This window comes from Gallus gallus, chromosome 1 (assembly GCF_016699485.2).
Source record: "Gallus gallus isolate bGalGal1 chromosome 1, bGalGal1.mat.broiler.GRCg7b, whole genome shotgun sequence".
NCBI classification, from domain to species: domain Eukaryota; kingdom Metazoa; phylum Chordata; class Aves; order Galliformes; family Phasianidae; genus Gallus; species Gallus gallus.
Genome location: NC_052532.1, coordinates 57,032,249 through 57,056,592, shown reverse-complemented (window position 1 = coordinate 57,056,592; position 24,344 = coordinate 57,032,249). Strand labels below are relative to the sequence as shown.

The following is a 24,344-nucleotide window of genomic DNA, read 5'->3' as shown; positions in this document are numbered from 1 at the left end:
AAAGTCAACATGTTTTATAATGGAACAAACGAAAGCAGTGTTTCCTATTACACTTAGTAATGTGCTAACATACAGACACGTGCAGGAAACTACTAACTTGAAGACAGTTTCTCCTAATGTGGAGTTCATTCTGCCTACTAAACCAATGCACTAATTGTACTGAAATGCACCTGACTGCTACTGAGTTGTGCTGTGGTTTTTGGCAAATGTATTGTCTTACTTGACAGCATTTCCTCAAGAATAAATGTAGAACAATGATCAGTTAGTCAGTGGCGTCATGATGATAAGCTGCTTTTAGGATGGGAATTTACCCCAGGAGAACCTCATGTAAAGAGCAGCTTAGTATTGCCATAGTAGGACTTGTACCCCTGTGCATTTCAGGGCTTTCTTTCAGAGAGCTTTTTCATGAGAGAGTTGGTGAAGTTGATGGCATCGTTAGCACTTCAAATAAGCTGTGATAAATTAATGTGGTCACACAGTTTAAAGATATTCTTGAATTGTAAATATTTATGAAATTTTAAAGCACATCTACACATTCCTCCACCACTTGAAGGCCATTTTACATCTTTTTTTTTCTTTCTTAAAGCAAAACAAACAGAAAACAACCCCACAACGTTCAGTAATCTGTACGTTTTATAAAAGCTTCGTGATTCTTAAAGGTTGTTTTGATGAGGGAAAGGCTTTAAGGCTTTGGTTTTGGTTTTGTGGTTGTTTATTATTATTATTACTATTATTATTGTTATTTCCCTTAAAGCAAAAGGGATAATGTGCAAAGAAAACAAGGGCTATGAGGATGCCAGATTCGGTCCTTTAAACTCAGTTCTCCTGCAAAGCTGTTCAGCTGTGACATTTGTACAGTCCCTTGGGAGCAAATCATGGAAACAAAACCTTCAAGGAGACTCTGTCATCTTGATACTGAGACGTGTGAGAGCAGAAACCTTTCCTGTTTAACCTCTGCTAGAGGCAGCTGCATTTCCCTAACCTGCACAAATAACAATGGAAAAGTCAAGGGTTCTGATAATAAGACATTTCCTCGAGAGTAAAATTAGAATAATGATCAGTTAGTCAATGGTGTCATGATGGTAAGCTGCTTTTAGGATGGGAATTTACCCCAGGAGAACCTCGTGTAAAGAGCAGCTTAGTATTGCCATAGTAGGACGTGTGCCCCTGTGCATTTCAGGGCTTTCTTTCAGAGAGCCTTTCCAGTGAGAAAGCTGATGATATTGTTAATGTAAGACATGTATTAGAAATGTAAAAGAAAGCAGAAGCGGGGGGGGGAGGAGGAAGCATTATAAATTCTAGAGGTGAGAATGAAATGCTGCAAATGGGCCAGATATTTTAAATGGATCTTTCCATGCCTGCACGTCTGGGATAGCATGATAGCATGAAAGACATCTTGCTCTTATTCTCCTCTTCAGTTTTCCTCCAATATAATAATAATACGTCTTAAGAGCAGATAGGAAGGAACAGACTTCAAAACATTAGAAAGAATTTGCTTATGAAGGATCAGTGTGAGCAAAACACAGCTCTGGTGTGCTTAAATGGTGAGGAACGCTACAACAGACAGATACCTGTGACCCATGACCAGCATACTGGCTGAGGAATTACTTAGGGTTGTCTACGGTGCTAAATATGAAACCAACAGGATAACAATCTTGACACTGAAGTACCTTTATAAATACCATGTTAAACTGTTCAGGGTGGGATACTGCTAAAAACTCCACAAGGTGAGATATTTGGAAAAACTGAGAAGGCTCCCAAGAGGTGGGTTATGGTTTTCTTATCGGAGGCAGTCAGAGCTAGACTGAGTGAAGCGTTACAAAACAGAGCCCAGGGACCACTTCTCTCTTGGAAGAAGAGGCAGCAGATGGGATGATCTCATACATTTTCTCATACTGTAGCTAGGTCTGTGAAAACAAATTTCACCAAGGGCTACGAAAGCATTTTGATATCCATTATGTTTTCTGCCTACGCTTGAATGTACTTTACTTCATCCTAGCACTCCTAAAGCTGTCTGTAAATATTTCACAGAGTTCAGGGGGTCTCTTGCACTTCAGTTGTTGTTTCTGCAAGGCTGCTGTTTGTAAATAGATCTTCAAATGGCATTAGGGGCAAAAATACAGCTGAGCTCCAGAAATACTGAAAAATATGACACTGCTACACGCGATGGTGCACCATTTCCAACACATAATTGGAAGTGCATCACATTCCTCAATTTTCATTGCAGCCTTGCCTGAATGAAAATGTGTGCGGCCAGTTGAGCCCAGACTCAAAAGTGGATGACTACAATGTTATTTCAGATTCAAGCACCAAAAGATGTGGTCTAACTTTAGAAACTGTGTGAATATTCAGCATCTCTAACTACTACAAGATGTGCTTGCTTTTGGGTAACTGCAAGGGAGATACTATGCCAGCATACAGTTGTAGTCACCTTTTGCTTCTGATTGATGGTAGTCTCTACCACACAGGACTCATGAAATTTCTCCCTAGAGACTCTGTCATGCCTACTAATGCAATAAATAGCTGTTCCTGCAGTGATGTTCAGTGTCGATCAGAAGCATGTTAGGCTGTCTGGGTACCATACACTGATTTCCATGGAGAACTGCAGGTGGCTTAAAGAAAATCCAGTCCACTCAAAGACTGTACCAGTACAGCTGAAGAGAGCTGTACTGACATCCAGATGATGCTATCTTGCTTGTGGTCAGCAGCCACTGCAGAGAAAGTACAGCAATTCTAATTTCTATAACTACGTGAAGGAGGCTATGTGTGACAAAACAGCACGAAACTGCTGCTCAGAAAGCTTTTAGGGGAGCAGCAATCAATGACTGAGGTCACCCCAGTGGTGGAAGAGTTTGCGTTCTGTATGGGACTGCATAGCGTATGGAGCACATGTGTGCATATGTACACAGGTATTGCTGGGAGTCCCGAGTTTATGTTGACTTTCTATGTAAGAAATTGAGGTGAGGCTGCTATTTTATCTGATGTTACTAAGCACTGTGTATACTTGGTAGGCACGGGAGCATCTGTATGAAGACTTCAACCTGAAGCAGTATTAAGCCAGCACATTCATATCAGAGAGGCAGTGACTGAGGCAGTGTAGAAATCACCTGGATGCATGACATTTCTGTGTGAATGGATGAGATGCTGTTGATACACGGGCTATGTGTGAGGTGCTGTGTATTCTTTCTTGAGTGTCTGTCCTCTGTTTGTTTTGGTGCAACTGACAGCAGTAAGCATTGCTGACAAGCTCTAAACCTCACAGACACTTTTAAAATTAACAGCACGTACCACAAATAATTGGGCTATGAAATGTCACAGTTATTACTGACAGCTAGAAAGGAACACTCTCTGGCCTCTCTTTGTTTTGTTTTTTTGATGTTTTTGATTGTTTGTTTGTTAGTTTTGCACTTAGTCATTTTACTCATATACTGTGATGTTTACCAAAATCCTACTCCATTGCCTGACACCAATACAGCCAGCAGTGATGTCTCTATATCCGCAAACTCAAACTGTTTGATAGTACCATTGGGTTTATTAATAAACATTAATGCCCTCTGAGGATAACAGTAGGGTATCGACTAGGCATGCAAACCACTTAAAAATAAAAGGAAGATCTAAGCTGGATCTTTGCAGAAGTCTCCCAGAGGGGGTAACAAAATGTGTGTTCATATACCAAAAGAAATGTGTCTTCTGGAAACAGAAGTCATGTCATATTAAAAAGGAATAACCGTGCCCTATGGCCTGTAGCATTACCACAAGCTTTAAGCAATCCATGGCATCGAAAACTTCAAGAGGTCACTGAATGCTGCATCAGAATTTTTGCTTTTGGACAAGTGCACACTCACAGCAATGACGAGCACACAGCAATGCAGTTCACAGGCTGCCTTCATTCCCACAGGCTTGGAAGACAACTTGCCTCTTTAAGAGAACCTAAATGTCTGTGAGGCTTGTAGTGTTCCAGTGGTACTGAGGATTAAAAGACAAACATGGGTTATTAAGCGTGATGTTCTGTCAGCAAAAGCAATTTCTGTTTAAATACCTAAATAACAAATGTAGATGTATATTCCAATGTAAGCACTCTTTTTAAAAAGACTGCCTGTATTGTTCGACCTATCTCAGATGAACAGTAACTCATAAAACTCTAACAGATTGGGGTGCTGCCCTAGAAAAACAGGAAAGCATGAAGCCAGGATTGGGAACAGCGAAGGTAGAACAATGCTAAGTTGTTTCACCTTTCTAGCAAAGGGCTTGCCATGTGTTGAGGAAATCTCAACTTGTGGTGGCGTGCTATGGCACTAACATGTCCCAAACACCTGGATTTCTGCTGGCATTCTATGGGGAACACAGAGGGATTCTGCAGCAGGAGAAACAACCTGCTCATGTCACGTGGCTCCTCCCTCACTGTGCTTCCCATTCATGCTCTGAAATTTAGGGCTTGTTGAAGACAGTGAACGTTTCCCTGAAAAATCTGCCTTTAGGGTGTGTGTATTGCTTTAAATCTGTAGCACCAAACTGGGCAGGCAAGGAGCAACAACTGGGAAGAGTTCAGCAATTAAACTGTTAGAAAGGAAAGAAGAAAGGAAGAGGCAAACTTCACATTAGCATTGTTCTGTGTTGGTCTTGTTTGTTTGTTTGTTTGTTTTTCCTAGTAAAAATCTATATTTGCTCCTTGATAGATGGAAGAATCCACTTGGTTTGCCGTTTTTATGCAACAACTTGTTACTCCAGAAGACTCTGATTATAAAACACGATTTGGAGAGAGGGTCAGTGAGCTATCCAGAAGAGATGGTGAACTGGAAGAGAAATGCTCCCTCTCATCCCTCAGAAACAGTAAAGGCAGTATCCAAACTGCTGCTTTAACAACCGCGTAGCGGCCACAGAGAAGTTCTCCCTTTCCAGCTGAGCTAGGAGAGCTTGCTGTAAAAACCACGTTCCCAGTATCTCTGATGGCAATATTACAGAAATTCCTTTTGGTTGGTCAACATATTTTCACTGTCCTCCATCAAAGCTGTGCTTTCTGTATTTGACTCAAATGATTGATTCTGCCTTTTCAGACTCTCCAAGTTTCCCTACTCTGGGCTTGCACAAATCCTAATGGCCTTTTTTCATCTCAGGGAAGATGCTAGACACCAAAAGAATACACTGAGTGAGCAGGTGCGTGTGCTAACTAAACTATTATTAGATGAAAGATGTAGAGTTACCAACTTGTCTGTAAGGCACTGGAGAATCAAATTACAGCAGCTATTCAGGCTGGAAGTGCTCAGCTAGCCTGGGCATTATCCTAAGGCTGGAACACGATTGAATAGTCATTCTCTGAACAGCAAAATAACTTGCTTGACATGGGATTCTTTTCTTCCCTTTCTTGGAACTCACTCAATCACATTAGCTTCTTTTGTGCCTAAATGGGATGGTTTTAGGTTATGAAATGTGATTGTTCACACTGGAATAATAATGCTAGGAATCTAAATCTATTTAGTCTTTAAAGCTGATCAGCTTATCACTGTCCAACACAAAGGATTCAGAAATCAGATATCTGAATGAGCTGAATTGAAGCAATGGTAGGAGATTCAAAGCTAACAGGGTGGTCATGACTAATTCTCTCAAGCTCGAGATTTGGTCCTGGGTTCAGTAAATTATGTCAGGCAGGAAAATCAGCGCTCCCTATTCCAGTGTTTCCTAGGAGAGCAGCATCTCCCCCAGCGTCTATTTCATCTTCATTCTCCCTCCATCTGAACTTTTGTCCCATCCCTCCGTCTCCATTTTCACTGACTGCTACTTCTGTTCTCTCAGCAGTGATTTCAGGGCTTCTCTCCTCCCTCGATGGTCCCTCCTATGCCTCACCCACCAGTAGTTATGCTGCTGTCCAACAAAACGTGTGTCGTTTTCTCAGCTCCCCAGGCCTGTGTGCAAGCGAGGGCAGGAAGCCAGCAGAGAGAAAGGCAGAACACTGAGGTACATACAATTCTGGACCCTAATGTCAGTACTAACACAAGGAAGGAAGCAGGCTGTCATTTTGCTCTTGCGACAGTGAACAACATGCAGGATATGAAAGAGGCCTACACGCAAAGTCACTCCCTTGCCCCGGTCCTCCCACCTGTCCCGTGCCCCAGGCCCTCTCACACACTGGCTTCAAAGCAAAATGTAATGACTGAAAAGAATATGCTAGAGTCAAATGAAAACTATGCAAATATGTCCAATATCGTTACAAGAAAATGAAGAATATTTTACTTACTCATGAAAGAAAATTTGTTATATCAACATTGCTTTTAATGGTAGGATAAAGACTGAGTTAAGCACCTTGTGGATTGATATTTTCCACTGCTTCCCCCTACCTTTTTTTTCTCCATTTCCACTCATCCTCATCATTCCTGCTAATGTATTTTGTTCAAAGGCAAAGAACCAAAAAAAAAAAAAAAAAAAAAAAGAAAGAAAAAAAAGACACCAATGAGATTGTTCAGCTGCCAAATTTAAATCACCATCTGAATATAACCTGATTTTTCACTGGAGATATGAAAGTTTGAGGTTCAGCAGGGCTACAGAATGGGAAATGTCCCAAACTAAAAGCTTGCAAGAGGCCCCCAAAGGGAAAAATACATACTGTCTGTACAGAAACAGTAACAACATCAGCCGTGCATTCTCAGTTGCCTAACCTTGGAGCAATCAGACAGAATTCTCTTGAAATACCAAAAGATGCACAGCATATCTTAAAATATAGCAATTGCAAAATATGCTTAAATGGGTGCTCAAGGTAATTGAACAAAAAATCTAGATTCTTTCCTCAGTGAATCTTTTCAGCATTCTCTTTTTGGGGAGCAACTTCATTGAGTATATATGTTGCTCTCAACAGTAATGAGGCAACAACAGAACTGTGGACAACGAATGTTCTGTTTCAGATTTCCTGGCCCAGGTTACAGGGAACACGACTGCTGTCATTAGTATCTGTCTTCCATCAACATCTGTATTTTTTTTTTCTTCTTTTCTTCTTTTCTTTGTCACTGCTTTTGTTTTGTCCATTTGTTTTTGAGATACAATCCTCCATGGAAAGTAAATTACAAGTAATACCAGGACGGAGTTTCATCTCTTAGCCCTTTTGGATATTCTTCTTTTGGAGCATCTCACTAAAACTAATGCTTTCTCGAGGGAAAGGATAAAGATGTGTTCAAATGCTCACAAGGAGATGGCTGCTGTCAGATAACCATCTGATTTTTCACTGACTCACTGAAACATTCTTTTCTGGAGGTTCAGGTGTTGATTAGATCAGAAAGATGTTCTGGAGGACAAGGCAGCTGAACAGTCTTTGAACAGCCCATTTTTATTCTCATCTGAGCCAATTCTGAAGATGATTAAACATCGATGCATAACTACAGGATTGATGGGAGGTGGCAGGTTTTGCATTTGCAAGTATGAATTACTTGCTGCAACACTAGATAAACAGGCTACACTGCATTGTAGAAATCAACTAGACAGTGCCCTCAGTGGCCTGTGAATTAGATAGCAAATAGTTTTTTAGATCTATAACGAGTTTGATTTGGATCTATGTAGACAAAAAACTAGTCCAGGTAAAAGATTTTGATGGTATCGATTCTCATCAGATAGGATTTCCTGCCACCAGGAGATAGTCACAGTTCAAAATGATTTATCCTTCTTCATGATGGATTAAGCATAGAGATCAAAGGTTCCACCATGTGAAAGTGTCAGAAATTCCATTTACCATCAGCTATGGGTTCCCCCAAACAAAGGAAAGCATAGAAAAAGTAGAAATTTTGGTAGTAACTCTTTGCCCTGGTCCTAGTTTTGGAAATCAACTTTCAATTCCAGGGTTCAGAACATCAAATGCAACAACGAAGTTTAGCAAATGTGTTCTATATGAATGCAAATCTTCTAGGGGGGGGGGGGGGGGGGGGGGGGGGAATAAATCAGAAGCTCAAGAATGAAGGGATGCAAGATTCCTAAGAGCACAGGTAAAGAATCATAGAATCACCAGGGTTGGAAAAGACCCACAGGATCACCCAGTCCAACCATCCACCCATCACCAATAGTTCTCACTAAACCATGTCCCTCAACACAACGTCCAAACGTTCCTTGAACACCTCCAGGGTTGGTGACTCCACCACCTCTCTGGGCAGCCCATTCCAGTGCCTGACCACCCCTTCAGAGAAGCAGTATTTCCTAACATCCAGCCTCAACCTTCCCTGGCACAGCTTGAAGCTTGAAAATATTGCAAGGTACAGGTTGATGGTAGCCTATGAATTGCACTGCTAGTTATGCCCTGGACTTGAATTGTTTTTGAGGAGTAAACCTAGGGATATGACTGTCACACACATCAAGACTAAATTATTCCTCAGTATAAATTTCACTGAAACAACAGCACTTCATTTATGGGTTAACCCATGTTAGCCTGTTAGCTTTTCCAATAACATTAGCAGGACATGTACTGCGGGAGCCACTTCATATTACCTTTGCCTTTTTTCCATGGGAAGGCCAGATAAACTTGTCCCGGGGAGATCTGATCTCAGCACATGTGTTGTTCTCCTGAGTCTGGGCATGCTTTTCACTGCCATTACCAACTGTCATCTGTCAGCAAGAAGTGCTGATCAGGTTATTAATATATGAATCCATCAGGATTATCACCCTCAGTGGTTGTATGATTAAGCGTTCGCAGCCAAAGCAAAACAAAGATAAGGGTGTTTGCACTTGGTTCCAAGTTGGAGCAGTAATTGACTGCCACGAACTGTATCAGCCTGTGATACGGCATCCTTTACAAGCGCTGAGGTGCCCTTTGCACGGCGGCCGTTGGGCGCTGTGCCGCGCCCGCCGCTGGGGGGCGCTGCGGCGGCGTCGGGGCGGGGGGCGGCCCGCGAGCCCACGTCCGAGTTCCCAGGGCGACGGGCGGCCGCGCCGTGACGTCAGGGTGTTTCCCGGTGACGCCGCGGCGCAGGCGCGGCGAGCGCAGCGGCGATTCTGGGTGACGTCACGGGCCGGGCGTGACGTGCGGTGGCGCGGGCCGCTGGGAGCTGGCCGGGATCTGCGCTCGCCCCCCTCCCCCTCCCGCTACGGGTCGCGGCTGGGGGCGTCCCGGCGGCGGGGACGCGGCTCCCCCCTCCCCCTCCCTCGCCCCAGCGCTTCGATCCAAGATGGCGGCGCTGAGCAGCGGCAGCAGCGCCGAGGGGGCCTCGCTCTTCAACGGGGACATGGAGCCCGAGCCGCCGCCGCCCGTGCTGGGCGCCTGCTACGCCGGGAGCGGCGGCGGCGACCCGGCCATCCCGGAGGAGGTAAGGCCGAGCGGCGGCTGCCGCGGGTCCCCGCCCCCTCCCGCCTCGCCGGACCCTGCGGCCCGTACGGCGGCAGAGGGGATCCCCGCTCAGGGGGGGCCCCGGCCCTCCCCCTCTTCTCCGGTGGCGGTCGGAGCGCCGCAGTCGCGGGGCGGGGAGGCTCCGCGCTGCCGCTCCGCACCGAGCGCTCGGGCTGGGGCTGTCTGTCGGGCCGGCGGTGGCGGGATGGGGCTTTCCCGGCCCTCAGCGGGGGCGGCGGGGGCATCGCCCGGCCGGCCGGCCGGCTCGGAGAAGGGCGGCGGGAGCACCGCTCCCCGTGCTGTCACGCTGGGAGTTACCTGAGGGCTGCGGTCGGCGCAGCGTTTGTGGGGCTATTTTGTAATCGCTTGGCCCGGGCGGTTTTGAAGCGCTTGAAATAAGCGTTGAAAAAACGGGGTTCGGTGGGGTTTGTTTCGCGCCTCTTGGCCCGGGTTGTGATTTCTGCACGAGGAGCGTTAAGAAATGCCAACGGACAGGCGCTGTGTGGGCGCCGGGGGTGCCGGGCCCCCATCTGCAGCCCTGCGACACACTTCCTGTGGTGTGGGGCACCTTACTTAACTTCCCGACCCCGCGCCGAGCGGCGCTGCCTGTTCTGCAGGGGTTAAAGCCTGAGGCGCTGACACTTCTGAGCCGTTCTCGGGAGGTGGACTACGATGTGCAGTAGCAACACTGGGTGTCGTGCACTTCTGAGTACCGTAGGCACCGAAGTCTCAGCGATTTGGCACATATCGTATGTCAAGTCTGTTTTAGAGGTAAATACAGCTGCCAGAGACTGCCTCCTGGTTCAGGGCTTAGGTTGCTGAAGGCCCTTTCAGTTCAGCCTTCCTGAGCAGGTCTGTGTGATCCATACGGCTCTCTGAGCCCTGAGCAGCACTGAGCTCCCTGTTGCCCTGGGGCAGGCCGTTCTCTGCCCCAGCCTCCGCTCAGAGAGGTGAGTAGGCCTTGGGCCTCGGCTCACCAAGAGGTCCCATTTGACTCCAGCTCACTGGATAATAATGCCTTTTCTGTATTAATAGCAGTGTGGAATAGCATGGAATTCATGAGTTGAGAAGTTTGGCAAGCGCTAGAGCTCATACTGAGTAGGTGGCTAGAGAGGAGAAAAGGGAAGGAGGCTTCCCCTGTTTGTGCTGTTGAGAGGTAAGGCTTGCCGTCTTAAGGAGCTACCTGCTCACCTTCCTGAAGGAAGGCAAAGCTCAGCATTGTGCTCATATTTTGCACCTCAACAGCACGATGATTGAATGCTTTGTGTAATGCAAGTCCACTGTTAACTTTCCTGAGTAAGGAGGAACTCTTTGCTGATTGAGAAACCTAAATACCTAAAGTCTGGGCTTTTAACAAATGCTTTCTTTCAGCAGCAAAACAAGTTTAAAAAGCATCTCACTGGCTTTTATTGCCCTGATCGTGCTGGTGCAGCTCTACTTGGAAGTGAATTGCTGTGTTATTTCCGCCATAAAAAATAATGTAAATAACTGATTTCTTTTGTGGCCCTGGAGTCAGTCATGGTAACACAGCTGAGTGGGGTAAATAAACTGTGGTGCATGGGGGAGAAGAGAGGAAAACAGTGGCATAATAAAAGAATTATTCAAATCTCTTTTTCATACCAGAAGAGATGTCAGTTGAACTTCGGAACTGCTCCTGTAGGTCATTAGATTTCACTCCAAATGCAAAATTACACAGCAAGGGTTGTTTTGTTTTGTTTTGTTTTTCCCCTTTGTATCTTACATCTCTGTATGAGAAAGAAAAGAGAAGCAGCCTGCTGCCTGGCACGCATGCCAGCTGGAGGGCTCAGTACCTCTCAAGTACGGGTGCGTAAATGCACGGTTAAGGAGTGTGTGATGTTGGTACTGTATTTTTTTTTAAAGATTTTGCTTTTTATACATTGGAAATAATGAAACACACCGGTCTGAGGCAGCGCTGGTGCTCGAGTTTTTATTTTTTGATGTGGTTTTGTTCGTCAGTTAGCTAGTTCTTCCTCAAGTCGTAGGTAATAACCTTTTGTTTGCAGTATATGTATATATTACGCCATCTAAAACCAGTTTTAATAAAGCTTAAGATCAAATAATTGCTGATCGAGTTAAAGTGAAAACTATTCTTTAATACAAAAACAAGTCAGCGTAACCATAATACAGATGCAAGGTGACATAAGTCAGAAAATGCTGAAGTACTTATATCTGACTCATGTAAACGTGTGTTTTGGTGTTCTGTTTCCCTTCAAGAGAATGTAAATCTGGGCTTTAAAAGTAACCTTGCCGTGGAAGCGCGTCGAGCACAACGTCACGTATTTAGAGAAGGCGCCTAGAAGGGTTTTAGTTCCATGGTTTCCTCTGCAGTCTTTAAGGAAATGCAGTCCTGATTTCCAGGAGGAAAACCTTCCATTCTGTGCTGAGTTTGTAGCTGTGAGAGGAGGGCGGACAAGGGGACTCTTTGCTAGACCTTAGAGCAGGCAGACACAAACGTGTATGGTAAAGGAGGTGTTCTGTGTCGAGATCATAAACGAATGTTGGTTAAAACTACATCAGTATTGCTTATGAGTTCAAGGTTTGGAGTTCTGACAGGCCAGTTAATGGCATATCGTTCAACTCGTGGCCAGTTTTGAATCGAATAATGAATGTAGTGCTTCAGAAGCTGCCCTTGCAGCCTAACTGCTGATACTAAAATTCTTCAAATAATGAAGCTGTTACGTAAGAGTGTAGTAACTGCAAAGGCATTTTTTCTATACTGAATCCAAGTTTAGGAAGAGTAGTTTCACATGCAGACGTAAGAACGGTGTGTTTAGGAAATGAGTCCTTTGCGGTGGCATAAGGATTCGATAAGAGCAGGGCCAAGTGAAGTGGCGGGAAGCGTTCTCTCCCTCTCACCATCCTCTGCCCGGGGGCAGTGCCGCCACCCAGGGGCGTGCAGGCTGGCTCTTCCCCCATGGTGCATTCTCAGGACAAGAGATTGTTTGGATGGAAGGCTTTCGGAGTGTCGTAGGGTTGTTGATACAGTAGCGTGCGTGACAGATGGGAGAGAAGGCCCTGTTCTTGTTGCTAGAGATTATTTACACCGTTATTAAATAATTCAAATGGGATTTTCTGTACTCAGAGCTTCGTGCCCTGAAGTGTTTTTTGAAGACGAAAATGACTGAAAGTTGTGAAGTGGAGCCCTGAGCTGTTGGGCAACTGATGGCTTTTTAGGTGGCAGTGCTGGAGTTTATCCAGCGTAAATACTAGTTATGTATTCAGAAACCTTAATCTGACAAAACAGATTTAAGAGGAAAAAGAAACTTCAGAATGAGAAGATGCCTCTAACCTGACATGAAATAACCGGTGGGCTCTCATGAGGTAGTCATGTTGGTACACTAAGAAAAGTCAGTGTTGTTTTTCTCTCATTGCTTTCGTAGTTTTGAGACTGTTTTCTGTTCGATCTCGGTTATATTTTGTTGCTTTTGTGTGCAGTGACAGATTGAGCTTTGTGGTAGGTGAATGGCGCTCTCTTGCATTGTGAGAACAGGTTAAACTTTGGCTACAAGGTGCTTCATCTCCAGCCAATGTTCTGCAGGAGCATATCTCAAATGATAAATACAGTGGTTTTTTGCACAGCAGAAGCAAGTCCTGAGCTGAATGTGCTGCCTGGCTTTGGGCTGCAGCTTAGAGGAGCAATGCTGTAGCTGGGGAGAACCCAGAGGAGGGCAACAAGGGAGATGTGAGGTCTGGCAGGTCGGATCTTTGGGGAAAGGCTGAAAAAGAGAGGGTTGGTTTTGTTTTCTTAAAGGAATGGGAATTGTCAAATTTGATGCAAAAAAGACTGCAAAGAGTTTGTTCTCAGACTCGTGGTGATTACTGCCAGAAGTAGTGTGTTTAAATGGGGACAGAGGAGATCATTTTGAGGTATTGACACACCGTTTTCTTTATGGCTGGGGACAGAAGCATGCAAGTAGACCTTCTTAGCCAACCTATAAAAGTGCCCATTAGTAGCTTCTGTCACTTGCACAAGCAAATATATTGCAGGAGTGGTGGGGGATAGTTGATCCAGCTGTAGGGAAGGCAGTGATTCTGATAACCTCTTGTCTTCTTCTGTAGGCTTTTATGGTTCACTCTTGGCAGGGCAGATTGAATGCTAGAATGTAACCTTGAAATACTTGAGTTTGGTGGGGATGTTAAAAAGATATCTGCTTGTGGTGGGTTGGTTTTTTTCCCTCAGAAGGCAATAGGATTAACAGCTCTGTCCTGTGGCCGTTTGTTTGATTACCCAGAACTTGCTTACTGGATGAGTATATTCAGAAAAGCTTTGTTGTCTCAGGGATTGCTTTCTATCTGTGTGGATACCCACAGATTGGTTGGGTGCAAAGTGTTTGGCTGTGAGTATCTTAGTGAATGTGTGTTAGTACTTCAGCTCTTGGGCGTTTTCTACTTGTAGTAGTTGTTAAACTGCAAAGTGTCTCATTTTTAATGCTGTTCTAATAATATCTTTCTTGATGCTTGTTGTAGCCAGGAAAGGCAGTTCTTTTGTTGCATGCAGTTGGCCAGATGAGAGAGCTCCCCTGTTCCGCTTCGCTTTGTCATTTTGTAACAAGTTTATAGTTCAGTTTTATTAAGTATTGCACCGACGGAAAGGTTGCACGGAAGATTTGAGGGTGAATTTCACTTAGGAGGGAATAGGATTTTATATTTACTTGCAAAAGAAACAAAAGGGGGTTTCACGTTATGGATACTTCAAGTCCAGCCTTACGTAGAAGCTACAGGTTTTTCTCAGAGCCGCTTTTTCAATTTGTGTAGCACGTTTCAATATGAACAACCTGCTTCTGAAGAGCAACGTACAGTAGAATGGCCGCGTCAGAACGGTGCTCCCGGGTGACTAAGGCTGCTCCCTGTGGCTGCGGTAGGTCAGACCGTGCCCTGCCACCCAGAGGGGCACGCGTGGCCATTTTGTGTGCCTCAGCCCCTGCGCTCAGCCAGATCCGTGCCGTGCCACGTGAGCGCCACGCGCACCCTTCTGAAATCGATCCGCTAATGCTGAAGAAAATTAGCATTACTTTTGCTGGGTTTGTTTTCTGCAAGATTAATGAGCCCGGCGAGGCATCTGGGGAGCTCCAAGTCCCTTATGAAGTAGGTGACAAAAAGAATGTGGTTAGGTAGAGTAGTGCTAGTGCGGTGGGCTTGATTCTTGCTGCGCTCCACCCTGTGTTTTAAGGTCATCTTTGTCCCGTGCAATTACCACAAAGCACCCTTCAGGTTTGGTTTTGTTTTTGTTCTGTATTTGAAGGAGAACTCTCTACCTGGAGCTTTCTTTGCTGGAAGTGTCACGTTCAGATCCTGACACCTTAAATCTTTGAGGTCTTAATTCTCTCGTTGCTCAGTTGTAACAATCTTACTTGGTTTCTCTGGGTTGCTTCTGGGTGTGCAGTTGACAGAAATGTGTTGACATGCTGTAGTTTTCCCAGTGTGCCAACAATGTGAAGGTCCTCCATGGGCTTCTTGTGCAGTAGGCATATTTTCCCAGCAGCTTTGGTCATGTGAGCGTCCTGACTACAGGATTTTGTTTTCTGACGCGTTAGATGGTTTTCATAGGTTTTATCTGTTCACACATCTCTGTGCATGTGCACACAGTTCCTTTAGCACAGCTAGTGCAGAATATAGCAGTATGTGTACAATCGACATGTCTTTTCGGTTGCTCTTGAGCTTTTGGGGCTTACAATGCAATCCTCCTCATCTGTCCTCCCGCACACAGAGTCTTTCCAAAATGATGAAATCTGTATTTATGCAACTGATTTCCTCTCCTGTGACCAGTTCTGAAGTTATACGTGGCTGCGTGATGCAGAATTGCATGTCTTTTTTTTTCCTGTTTAAACTCCTTGCTGCTAGCGTTGGGCGTGTTACTGCACTTCGTTTATGGTGTGTGTATGTGCGTGTATACATATATACATATAATATATAATGATTATATATAGGCGGCAGAGACTTTTTCAGTTCTTTCTGATGACATTACATATTGTGGCCCCTAGCAAAATTGAAAAAGATGATGGTCTGGTCTGATTTTTAACCCACATCCGTTGCCCAAAGGTGCTGTCTGCATAGGCAGGAGTTGTCAGGGAGCAGTGCTGCCAGCTGTCAGCCCGCCTTAGGAATTCCAACCCCTGTGAACAGGAAGGGTGAGAATACAAAATGGAGCTTCTGATACCATGCAGGTGTAGTACTTGGTGATAAGTGAATTATCCACGCTATCGGGACTGTAGTCAAGAGATCATAAGAGTGTCTTTGGGCACTGAAAGAAGTATTTGTTCTTCTAAGTTTCAGATCAAGGGAGATTTCTCCCACTATACTTGCACGACATGTACTATGAGAATTTCTACATGAGAGTTACCAGTTTTCTTTAAAGTCTTGTACCTAGGAGGCAAGCAAGTTTGTTAGTGAACAATACATACTTACCAATTAAAACTCTGCTGCATAATGAGGTTGCTAGGAGGTTTTTCTTACTGAAAGAAGGGGGATATCAGCAGTAATATCCTCACTGTTGTGTTGTGAGGCCTCTCAGACAGCATAGGTAGTAGTAAAGCTGCTGGTAAACCTACTGCAAAGTTGGAAATACTTCTCAAGTGCAGTCACTTTGTGTTTAGTTGGCATTTTCTGACCACTTCACTTCAGATAACAGGATTGTTTTTGAGGGTAGATGTAGGATAGCAGTATGCCTTGTTTCCTTCCCTCTCTAGTGCAAGTTACTTACTAATAATGCTTGAAAAGCACTGTAAAATCAACATGAAATAAAATGTGACTATGGCTTGAAGAAGTTGGTAGTGTGTAGGTAGGGATCTGGAAAACCTGTGTGCTTGTGGCCTCAGCCTTTGAACTGGTATTGTAAATTTACTCCTAAAATCTTAATAGGTCAAACCTTCTCTATAGTTTTATGTAATGTGGATTTAAATTGGAGTCTTTAGCATCATCTGAGCTAGTTTTCAGAAAGAATTTCAGTATTCTTTTAGTTTGACTGGAATACTATTTGCTAGTGATAATAAATAGTTGTGACTGATCTTAAGCTTTTGTTGCTAGTTAGAAATTGATATAACTTGTCCCACTCTCTGGACTGAGCAGTCACGAGTTAAAGATCTTACAGCAGGTTTTATGTGGTAAGTACTTCTCTGGTTTAATAGGCCAAAGTCTGACTGAATGAAATGAAAATCCTTCAGCATTTTTCCCAGTTTTCTGGAGCAGACGGTTCTTTACCACTGTCCCATCACGACGTGTGTTCTATCCTGTTTATGTATTTGTTTTTAAAACCTTTCAAACTCCTTGTACAATGAATAGCATGGAGCCAATCCTACCTTGGAAGTTACTTCGTTTTTCATGGTGCTGTTGGAGTTAGTAGGCAGCCCGGGCTGCTGAGCTGAGCATTAAATGCCATCCAGGAAAACGTGGTTTCTATGGCAGTTTCTATTTATGACTGTTTTCCAAGACTACGGGCAAATTACTTATACCTGTTCTGTGTTGTTTTTGTTTTGTTTTATCATTTTGAGATCCATTTAAGATAAGGAGCTCAGGTATCTTGTTTTTTATTGGATCACAGCCACGCTTAACACAAATGCACTCTCTTTGTTTCAACTGATAATTTCAACTTTCATCTACCTTCTCCAGCCAGCTAGTAGGGAGCACGTGCACCATGTCGTAACAGTTTAATTGTTGGATATTGTAAAGAGTATAGCAGATGATTTTTATGGATTGATAACATGAGCTTTTGAATAGGTGCTGTTTATCTTTTCTAGGCAGTCTAATGAATTGTGTGCTCTGGAAAGGAGAGAGCAGAATAAGTTCTGTAGTTCAGGAGAGACTGTGTTTTGTCAGTTTAATTAATGTGACCCAGCCTGTGTAAGAGCCCTGTTTGGCTAGCATTTGCTTCTTAGATCCAGTTATTATAATTAGCTGGTTGTTGGCTGCTTGTTTTCCATCACAAATATGACTCGTCTTCAGTGCTAACATATGTAGAGCAATAGTCGGGTGGATGCACAGTAGTTTAAGTTCACCTCTGTATGGGATTCTCATTTGTTGAGAGTCTGTGGTAGCTACCTTTCTAGAACAAAAATGCATTCTTAAATTAGAATCATAGAATGGCCTGGGCTGAAAAGGACCGCAGTGATCATCGAGTTTCAACCCCCCTGCTATGTGCAGGGTCGCCAACCACCAGACCAGGCTGCCCAGAGCAATTAGTAGATACGTATAATTACTCCCCACGCCCCCTTTTTAATTTCTAGCCTTTGACAGTCTTGGGAGAAGTTTTAAAATTCATAAATGTAAATACAGTGAATTGTGCTGGAACTCAGTCTGTGTGATCCTCCTGACTACCACAGTAGTACCAAGGGGAATAAATGGGACTAATAGTAATTGCAACACCGAAGTCTGGAGGAATGTGGAATAAGAGATTAAGTTTGATGAAAGACGCCAAAAACTGGTGGTTAACAATTTAAGTGACGGCTACAAACACCTCTTATTTTTCACACTCCTGTGTTCTGCTGTGGTAGAAAACACGTTGACTTTCCTTTCTGCAGTGCTTGGAGGCAAACGCTACTTAGCAGCGAGCAGCAAAGCCGGTGGTGTAGAAGCAGGGGACTGAGTGTGAGTTGGAGCTGAACAGGAAGGCTGCTGCTTCCTGCTAGCCTCCATCCACAGACCCATGGGTGCAGAGAGAGAAGGTGACTGTAGCAGCTGCAGCAGTCACAGGGTCCTCTGCCAAGCTATTTCAGCACGCTAGAGTGGCAGAGAACTTACCTTGACGCAGAGAAGAGTTTTTTTCCTCATTTAGCATACTGAGGTGGTTCAGGCAAAGATTCAGGCAAAGCTTTAGGCTCCACAGAACCTTTTTCTTCTTTTTTAGGGAGAAACTGCTTAGTTATGTTTCAAGCACGAGCTTCACCAAGCTTCAGCTTGTACTATTTGTCACCGTATCTCAAACGTCGTTTTTAAATGCTTGCAAGAAATTAGGAACGTTTGAAGTCTGAATTCCTTTTGTTTAAGAGGAGGCAACCTGAAAGGTAAGGGCCTGACAGATTGAAAGGCTGTTTATTCTGCTTTAAAAGTAGAGCTCAGTGGTGAGCAGTGCCATTTGCCTCTAGAATTAAACAAAGGAAAAGACATAGATCGCCATCAGTTGCAACAGATGGATTGCAAATAAATGAGAGATGTTGGAATATTAAGTAAAAACTAAATGTTTATTGTACCAAGATTTGATGTGATAAAAGTCTCCTGGTAAGGAAAGGAAGTCTTTAGTGAGTGTGTTTGTCTTACAGGTGTGTAGTGGAAATGCTGAATCATGGCCTGAAGCAGTGATTGAGCACCTGGTGAGAAGGCAGGGCCAACGCAGGGGAGCTCAGGTGCGTGCAATGCACCTCAGTGACTAGAAGGGGTGGAGCCGGGATCTGCCCCTTCCCAGCCCTCATGTAAGGGTTGGTAGTGGAGGCAAGGGGATCTTGCTGGGGATCTCTGTGCCCCTCAGGGGTTTTAAGGGTAAGCAGGTAATTTCCTTCTGTGTCTGCTGCCGCCATATTTGAGCATATCCTCACTTGCTACACAGCCTAGGACTTTGCTACTACGCTGTGGTTGCTATGCTTACTATTGCGTTACAGCGTTACAAGGTGAAAGTTACTCAGCAGCAGTTCTGATGTTGATTGTTTCTTCTAACTCCTCAAAAATGGTGAGACTGATCCATGAGCGTTAATGTGCTCAGATGTTTTCTGTTGGTTTTTTTGTTTGTTTGTTTTTTGGAGTAGGGAGGGAGTTGTTGGGGGTTTTGTTTACAGACGTAATGCTGCAATAAACACAGTTGGATATTTTTCCACTTTTGTGGAAAAAGAGACCTTTTCCCTTGGTTACAGTGATGTCTGTAGATATTAATGGCTGTGCCTTGTTTACTCTCCCGTGAGCATAAATTTCAAGAGACTCATTCTGAACTATCTAGCTAACCGACAATAAAATATGCCATCAAAGTTGGCTTCTCAGACATTTCGTAGGAGTCACAATGAAATGATTTGCAAAGGTGAGTACAAAGTTAGGTAAGATAAACTAGAAAGGGCAGTCTCAGTGTTAGCGTTTGTTGCTTCTATAAACTCCTGTGTGAATCTCATTGCAAGCTAGTTTTTGGTTCAGTGAAATTTTTCTGCTGCTCATGTTTTTCATCATGCTTGTTCTAGAGGAGATTTTTTGCTATGCCACTGAAAATATGATAAGCATGAGGAGCCGTGAGAGCAAGAAAAATGCAAAACTGAGCAGAGTGGATGTGTGAGTTAAGAGAGGCTTCTCTTGAGAGATGGAGAAAAGCTGGAACCAGAGGGAATACCCCGTTACATTCTGATGTATGAGTGCAGAACGTGGAAAATAAGCTTTGTATGAGGAAGGGAGAGTGCTGGCACTGCGCCGGGTTGATGAGGGGAGAAGAGATCTCAGGAAAAGGTACCAAAAGGCGAGAAAGGGGCAGCAGTGGTTTTTCATAAAGAAACTAGGGAAGTGTAAGTTCTTTTGTGGTGCACACCCTAAGGTGGGGTTCTGAGTTAATTCCATTCCTGTGTCCCCTTGTCTTTCTTATGCTCCAACCCTTTACTTTCAAGCTTGTGAAGTCCAGCTAAGAATGACTTCAGACATGACAGCTTTCTAAATCAATTTCTGACAAAGCGGGTACTAGCCCAGTGGGCTAAACAATTGCATGGATTCTATGAGAAAGAAGCCTGAAGGGGCTGATTAGAATAGTACTGGGTAGGTATTAATGAATTCTGTCCTCACTGTAAAACCATTTTGAAATCAAATTCTTCAATAGCTTCACTTGCTTTGTCCTGTTTAAGTACTGTCCATCATTGCCAATTGTTTTAATCCAAATGCAGGACATACTGTTTCTGTGCAAAGAGTGACTTTTTTTGTTGTTTACAGAATATATTCAAACTTCCAGGTGTCTTCTACTGAATGTGAATGTGGAAGTTAGAGTTGTCCTGCAAGATTTGAGTTCTGATATCAGATGCAAAAGGTAGAGAAGGCGTTTTGCTTTGTGCTATCTCGGGCAGTGCATATTTTGGCAAGCAGCAAAGAATGCAAAAATAACTTTATGGCTTATAGTCTTTTATGTTGCAGAGCTGTCATGTTTGCTGAATGGAATGGATTTGGGCTCCTACAGTATCTGACTTGCCTCTGGCTTGAAACAGGTTGTCATCTTTTCATTACATTGCAAGAGAGTGCTTATTTGCAAAATTAATGCACGGTTATCCACAGTGGGCAGATATAAGCTGATGTATTCCAGAGTATCTGGAATATCTCCAGTCTTCTATCTGTCTGTATCCCTGTCAGCCTCTGTCAGCTTCTTTCTGTCAGCAGCACTAGAAGGAGAATCAAATCTCATCTCGTGGTAGAGAACAACCTTAACCTAATGGTACCAAACAAGACAGACCTCTTTTTTTTTTATTTTTTAAAGATCAGGTTATCCTACATGTAAAGGATTCATTACTTTTCTGCGGAACTGTAATGAAACTGTGTGTCTCAAAAAAACCCCTGCTGCTTCCTGTGGACAGTGTCTGGACTTGTACATAGATAATATGGGTGCATTGCAGATCTACTTCAAAATACATCAGTGTTTCTAGCAACTGTCTCTTAGGCTGGCATCGGGTTTTGTATTTCTGCGAGATACTTGGCAGGAATTTTCTCACTGTAATCCCTTTATCTGTGCTTTATACACGCTTTCTCTAGAACTAGAAGAAAACTGCAGAGATCTGCTGGCCATTGAGAAAGAATAGATCTTATTTTTCTCTTGCTTATGGTCAAACTCCACATCTGTATGATATGTATGCTGGGGACATGGTAAGTGAAACTCTCTTTGTCTCTGGGTGTCCGTGGTGCAGACTAAGCTGGGGTAGGATATCTGAGCAAGCAAGTTTGCAAGGAGGAAAGGAGAGTGCTGGCTGTGCAAGTGCAGCCCTTAGTGGCTTAGTTCCTGTGAGGAGGAAGTTAGGGGTGCTGTGGTGTGCAGAAGCAGACATCTTGGAGTCACAGCAGGTAACTTGCACAGGGCAGCGGGTCTGAACTCCAGTCAGAAAAAGGTTTAAGTTCATTCAATTAAATGGGAGTTGTTGTAGGTCTCGCATACCAGAATGCAGTATGCATGCAGGCGTGTTGAGTCTCAAGGAGAACTGGCCACCTAGATGAGGGATGCTCTGGACCACAAATAACAGTATATAAATATATTCACTCATACAGGATGCCGGAAGGTAGCTTTATGTAAATAGTTACCACTGGTAGGGAAATGGTGAAGATTTGAAGTTTGCTATGTCACATGCTCTTATGCATACCTGGTTACAGCTAGTGCATGCTGGTCAGTGCGAGATTTGTGAGTTTTTTCAGCTTGTCAGAAGACTTTTGATGAATATGGCACTTAAGATAGGTTTTCCATTTCTGTGAGCAACGAGTAATGATTCAGCGCCATGGCTGACTTTGATAGATTTCAGTGTACTCCTAACTGTGAGTTGCCTTTCTAAGATAATAGAAATCCACGCTAAGTTCCCCTGCAGGATTCACTTGTGAAAGGCTTCGACTTGAGTGCTCAGGCAGGTAGTACAGCAGGTAATTCAGGGCACCATTTCCAGCCACTCTGGGCAATACTGCCTTCTGGAAGACTTCAGCTTCTTCAGATGGCACAGTCCAGTAGCTGGCAGGAAATTAAAAAAAAAAAAAAAAAAGAAATCATCAGTCATTAATTTTTTGCTCTTATCCTGGTAATAATTTAACAGGGAAATTTCTGCCCTCTGTTTGAGGTTGTTGGACTTTCTTGCTGACTTCTCTTAAGTAACACACTTCCGGTGTGCGTTTTATTGTGGCTTCGTTACATTTATTTTTGTATTCAATAGCTTCTCTGTGTGAGGGAACGGTCTGGTCATTTCACATGAAGTAGAAAATAGCCTGTGAGCAAGGAAGTTGATTATCAGTCTCCAAAAAGAGAATTTGAAAACTCATCAGGCAGGTGAAGCATCTTCTCTCCCCGCCGTTACCAGACATTAAGTGTAGTAAGTTATTGATATTGATTAAAGTATAGTAAATGTTGAGGATGACTTCTGTGGGTAGAGTTGCCAGAGTGAATAAGAAACGTTGCTTGAAATAGCAATGAAACCTGTTTTCTGAAGGTTAATGCTGAGATGTTCTTCCGTAGTTTGACATAAATTTTCTGTATACGCTGCCAGGTTAATGGCATGTTAACATTTACGCAGTAACAGAACATCAAAAACTCTTATACTGAACAGGTTAATTGAAACAGGGAACCGATGCTAGCTCCTTCCCTTCACCAAGCGTGTGCCTACCTCTTGCCATCCTTGAAAAAAACATCAGCAGAATGCAGCAATGCTGCTGTTTGCTGCTGGTTAGCAATCCTAGCTTCAACATGATACATTGATTCAAAGTTGAGAAGAAAGCTGACTTCCAGAGCTGCTGTAAGTGAATTTACCTACAGAGTATTTGAATATCGCACTCTTTATTTGATGTTCAGCTGTCCTAAATTAGGCCAAGAGTTATTCCATGCCACATTCCATACCTCTGCTACATGCGGTAGGGGAGCCATGGGGAGTTGCCTCGGGGAGTGGCCGCTGCTAGAGGGTTGCTGGACATCAGTTAGCAGGTGGTGAGACCTTGTGTTGTTAGCAGGCTGTACGCTGGCAGGCAGTTGTGTTGTTTCCTGGGTAATTAAGGTGATGCTCAACATGTGAGTTCTATATTTTAGAGTTTCTTTGTGAACATCTCAAGTTAAGTAGTAAAACTTGTATTGATCCAACTTGAGTTGGACCCTGTTAGTGGTATGTACCTGCATCTTTATGAAGAGATAAGTTGTCATAATTTGTATGTCCAGATCCAGTCTTGAGTATGTGTATATTATAATTCATGAAACAGGTATGAGTTAAACTAAAAGATATATCAGGAATCCTTAAAACTCCTTTGGAAGAAGCACTGTGTGTGTGTGTGTGTATATTTATTTTATTCTGGGTCTAATAATATTGGCAGTTTATTTTTTTTTCTTCTTAATGAATTGTCTGAACAGCAGTAGCTGTGAGGAAGGGATTCTTCTCTTTTTCTCCATCTTTCTCCCAATAAATTTCTGAATTTGGTTGGGCTCAAGTAGGTTCTTAAATATGTGTAATATTATATTTTTACCTAATTTGAATAGTGCATTGGTGCCCTTAGATGTTAGGATTAGGATTCCCTACACTAGTCTCCAAGTCCTGAAATGGACTCTTTGAAGACATTGAAAACTATGCAATGACCTGAGTTATTTCGTAGTGCAATGCCGTAAGTCTTCTCTGAGCACTGGAGATAACTGTCTCTTTCAAGTCGCATCCAAGTTCTATTAAAAAAAAAAAAAAAACTTGCAAGGTGAAGGAATGTACAATTCACAGTATAGAGAGTGGTTATAATCAAGAAATAAAATGCCAGGTCTGGATTATGTGAATGCTGTTGACAGATTACTTATGACTTAAAAGAAGAACTCCACTAAACTTTGTAACCCAACTTGTGTACAGAGTCTTGCAAGAAAAGTGCTTAATGGAGTTCTGATAAACATAACAAAATAAAACATCAGAAGTTATTTGTTCCATGGTTTGTGAATTTTAAAACCAGATTTACTTTATCAGGAAAGCAAGCTGTGTTTTACTGACAGTGGATGATCAGAATAGCTTTCTACACTCTGATATCCTAATATTTTTTATGGGCTTCTATTACTAAATATCTAGAAAATATAGATTGTTTTGATTTAGGGCTGATTCTGAAGAATGTCTAGGATTTAATTAAATTAAAGTATTTAATTTTCTATTTTAGGTGTGGAATATCAAACAGATGATTAAATTAACACAAGAACATATAGAAGCGCTGTTAGACAAGTTTGGAGGAGAGCATAACCCACCATCAATATATTTAGAGGTAAGTTTGTGCACAAATGAATGTGGTTATATTACTGGTGCGATATCTACATCTTTATATAAAGCATCCTATGTTAAAAGTAAGCATACCTGTAAGAGTACATTCTCTTTGTCTTCTAGAAACCTAACTCTCTTTC

General features: G+C 43.3%; 1 protein-coding gene and 1 long non-coding RNA gene across 8 annotated transcripts in view; one reads left to right on the top strand and one right to left on the bottom strand.

Moving 5' to 3' along the window:
* Positions 1-3,512: 3,512 nt before the first annotated feature.
* On the bottom strand, positions 3,513-9,807 carry LOC121109173. Its single transcript, XR_005844290.1, has 3 exons — positions 9,611-9,807; positions 8,458-8,574; positions 3,513-3,966 (listed from the first exon to the last, which is right to left on the bottom strand). It is a non-coding gene; the product is annotated as an uncharacterized LOC121109173 (long non-coding RNA).
* Positions 9,127-24,344, top strand: part of BRAF (B-Raf proto-oncogene, serine/threonine kinase) — an 82,575-nt gene continuing 67,357 nt past the window's right edge. For all 7 annotated transcript variants that reach the window (XM_025146848.3, XM_025146843.3, XM_040666037.2 and 4 more), the window contains exons 1-2: positions 9,127-9,272; positions 24,107-24,208. In XM_025146848.3, the coding sequence (XP_025002616.2) occupies positions 9,135-9,272; positions 24,107-24,208 (240 nt within the window). In that variant the 5' untranslated portion in view covers positions 9,127-9,134. The remainder of the gene's footprint in view (positions 9,273-24,106; positions 24,209-24,344) is intronic.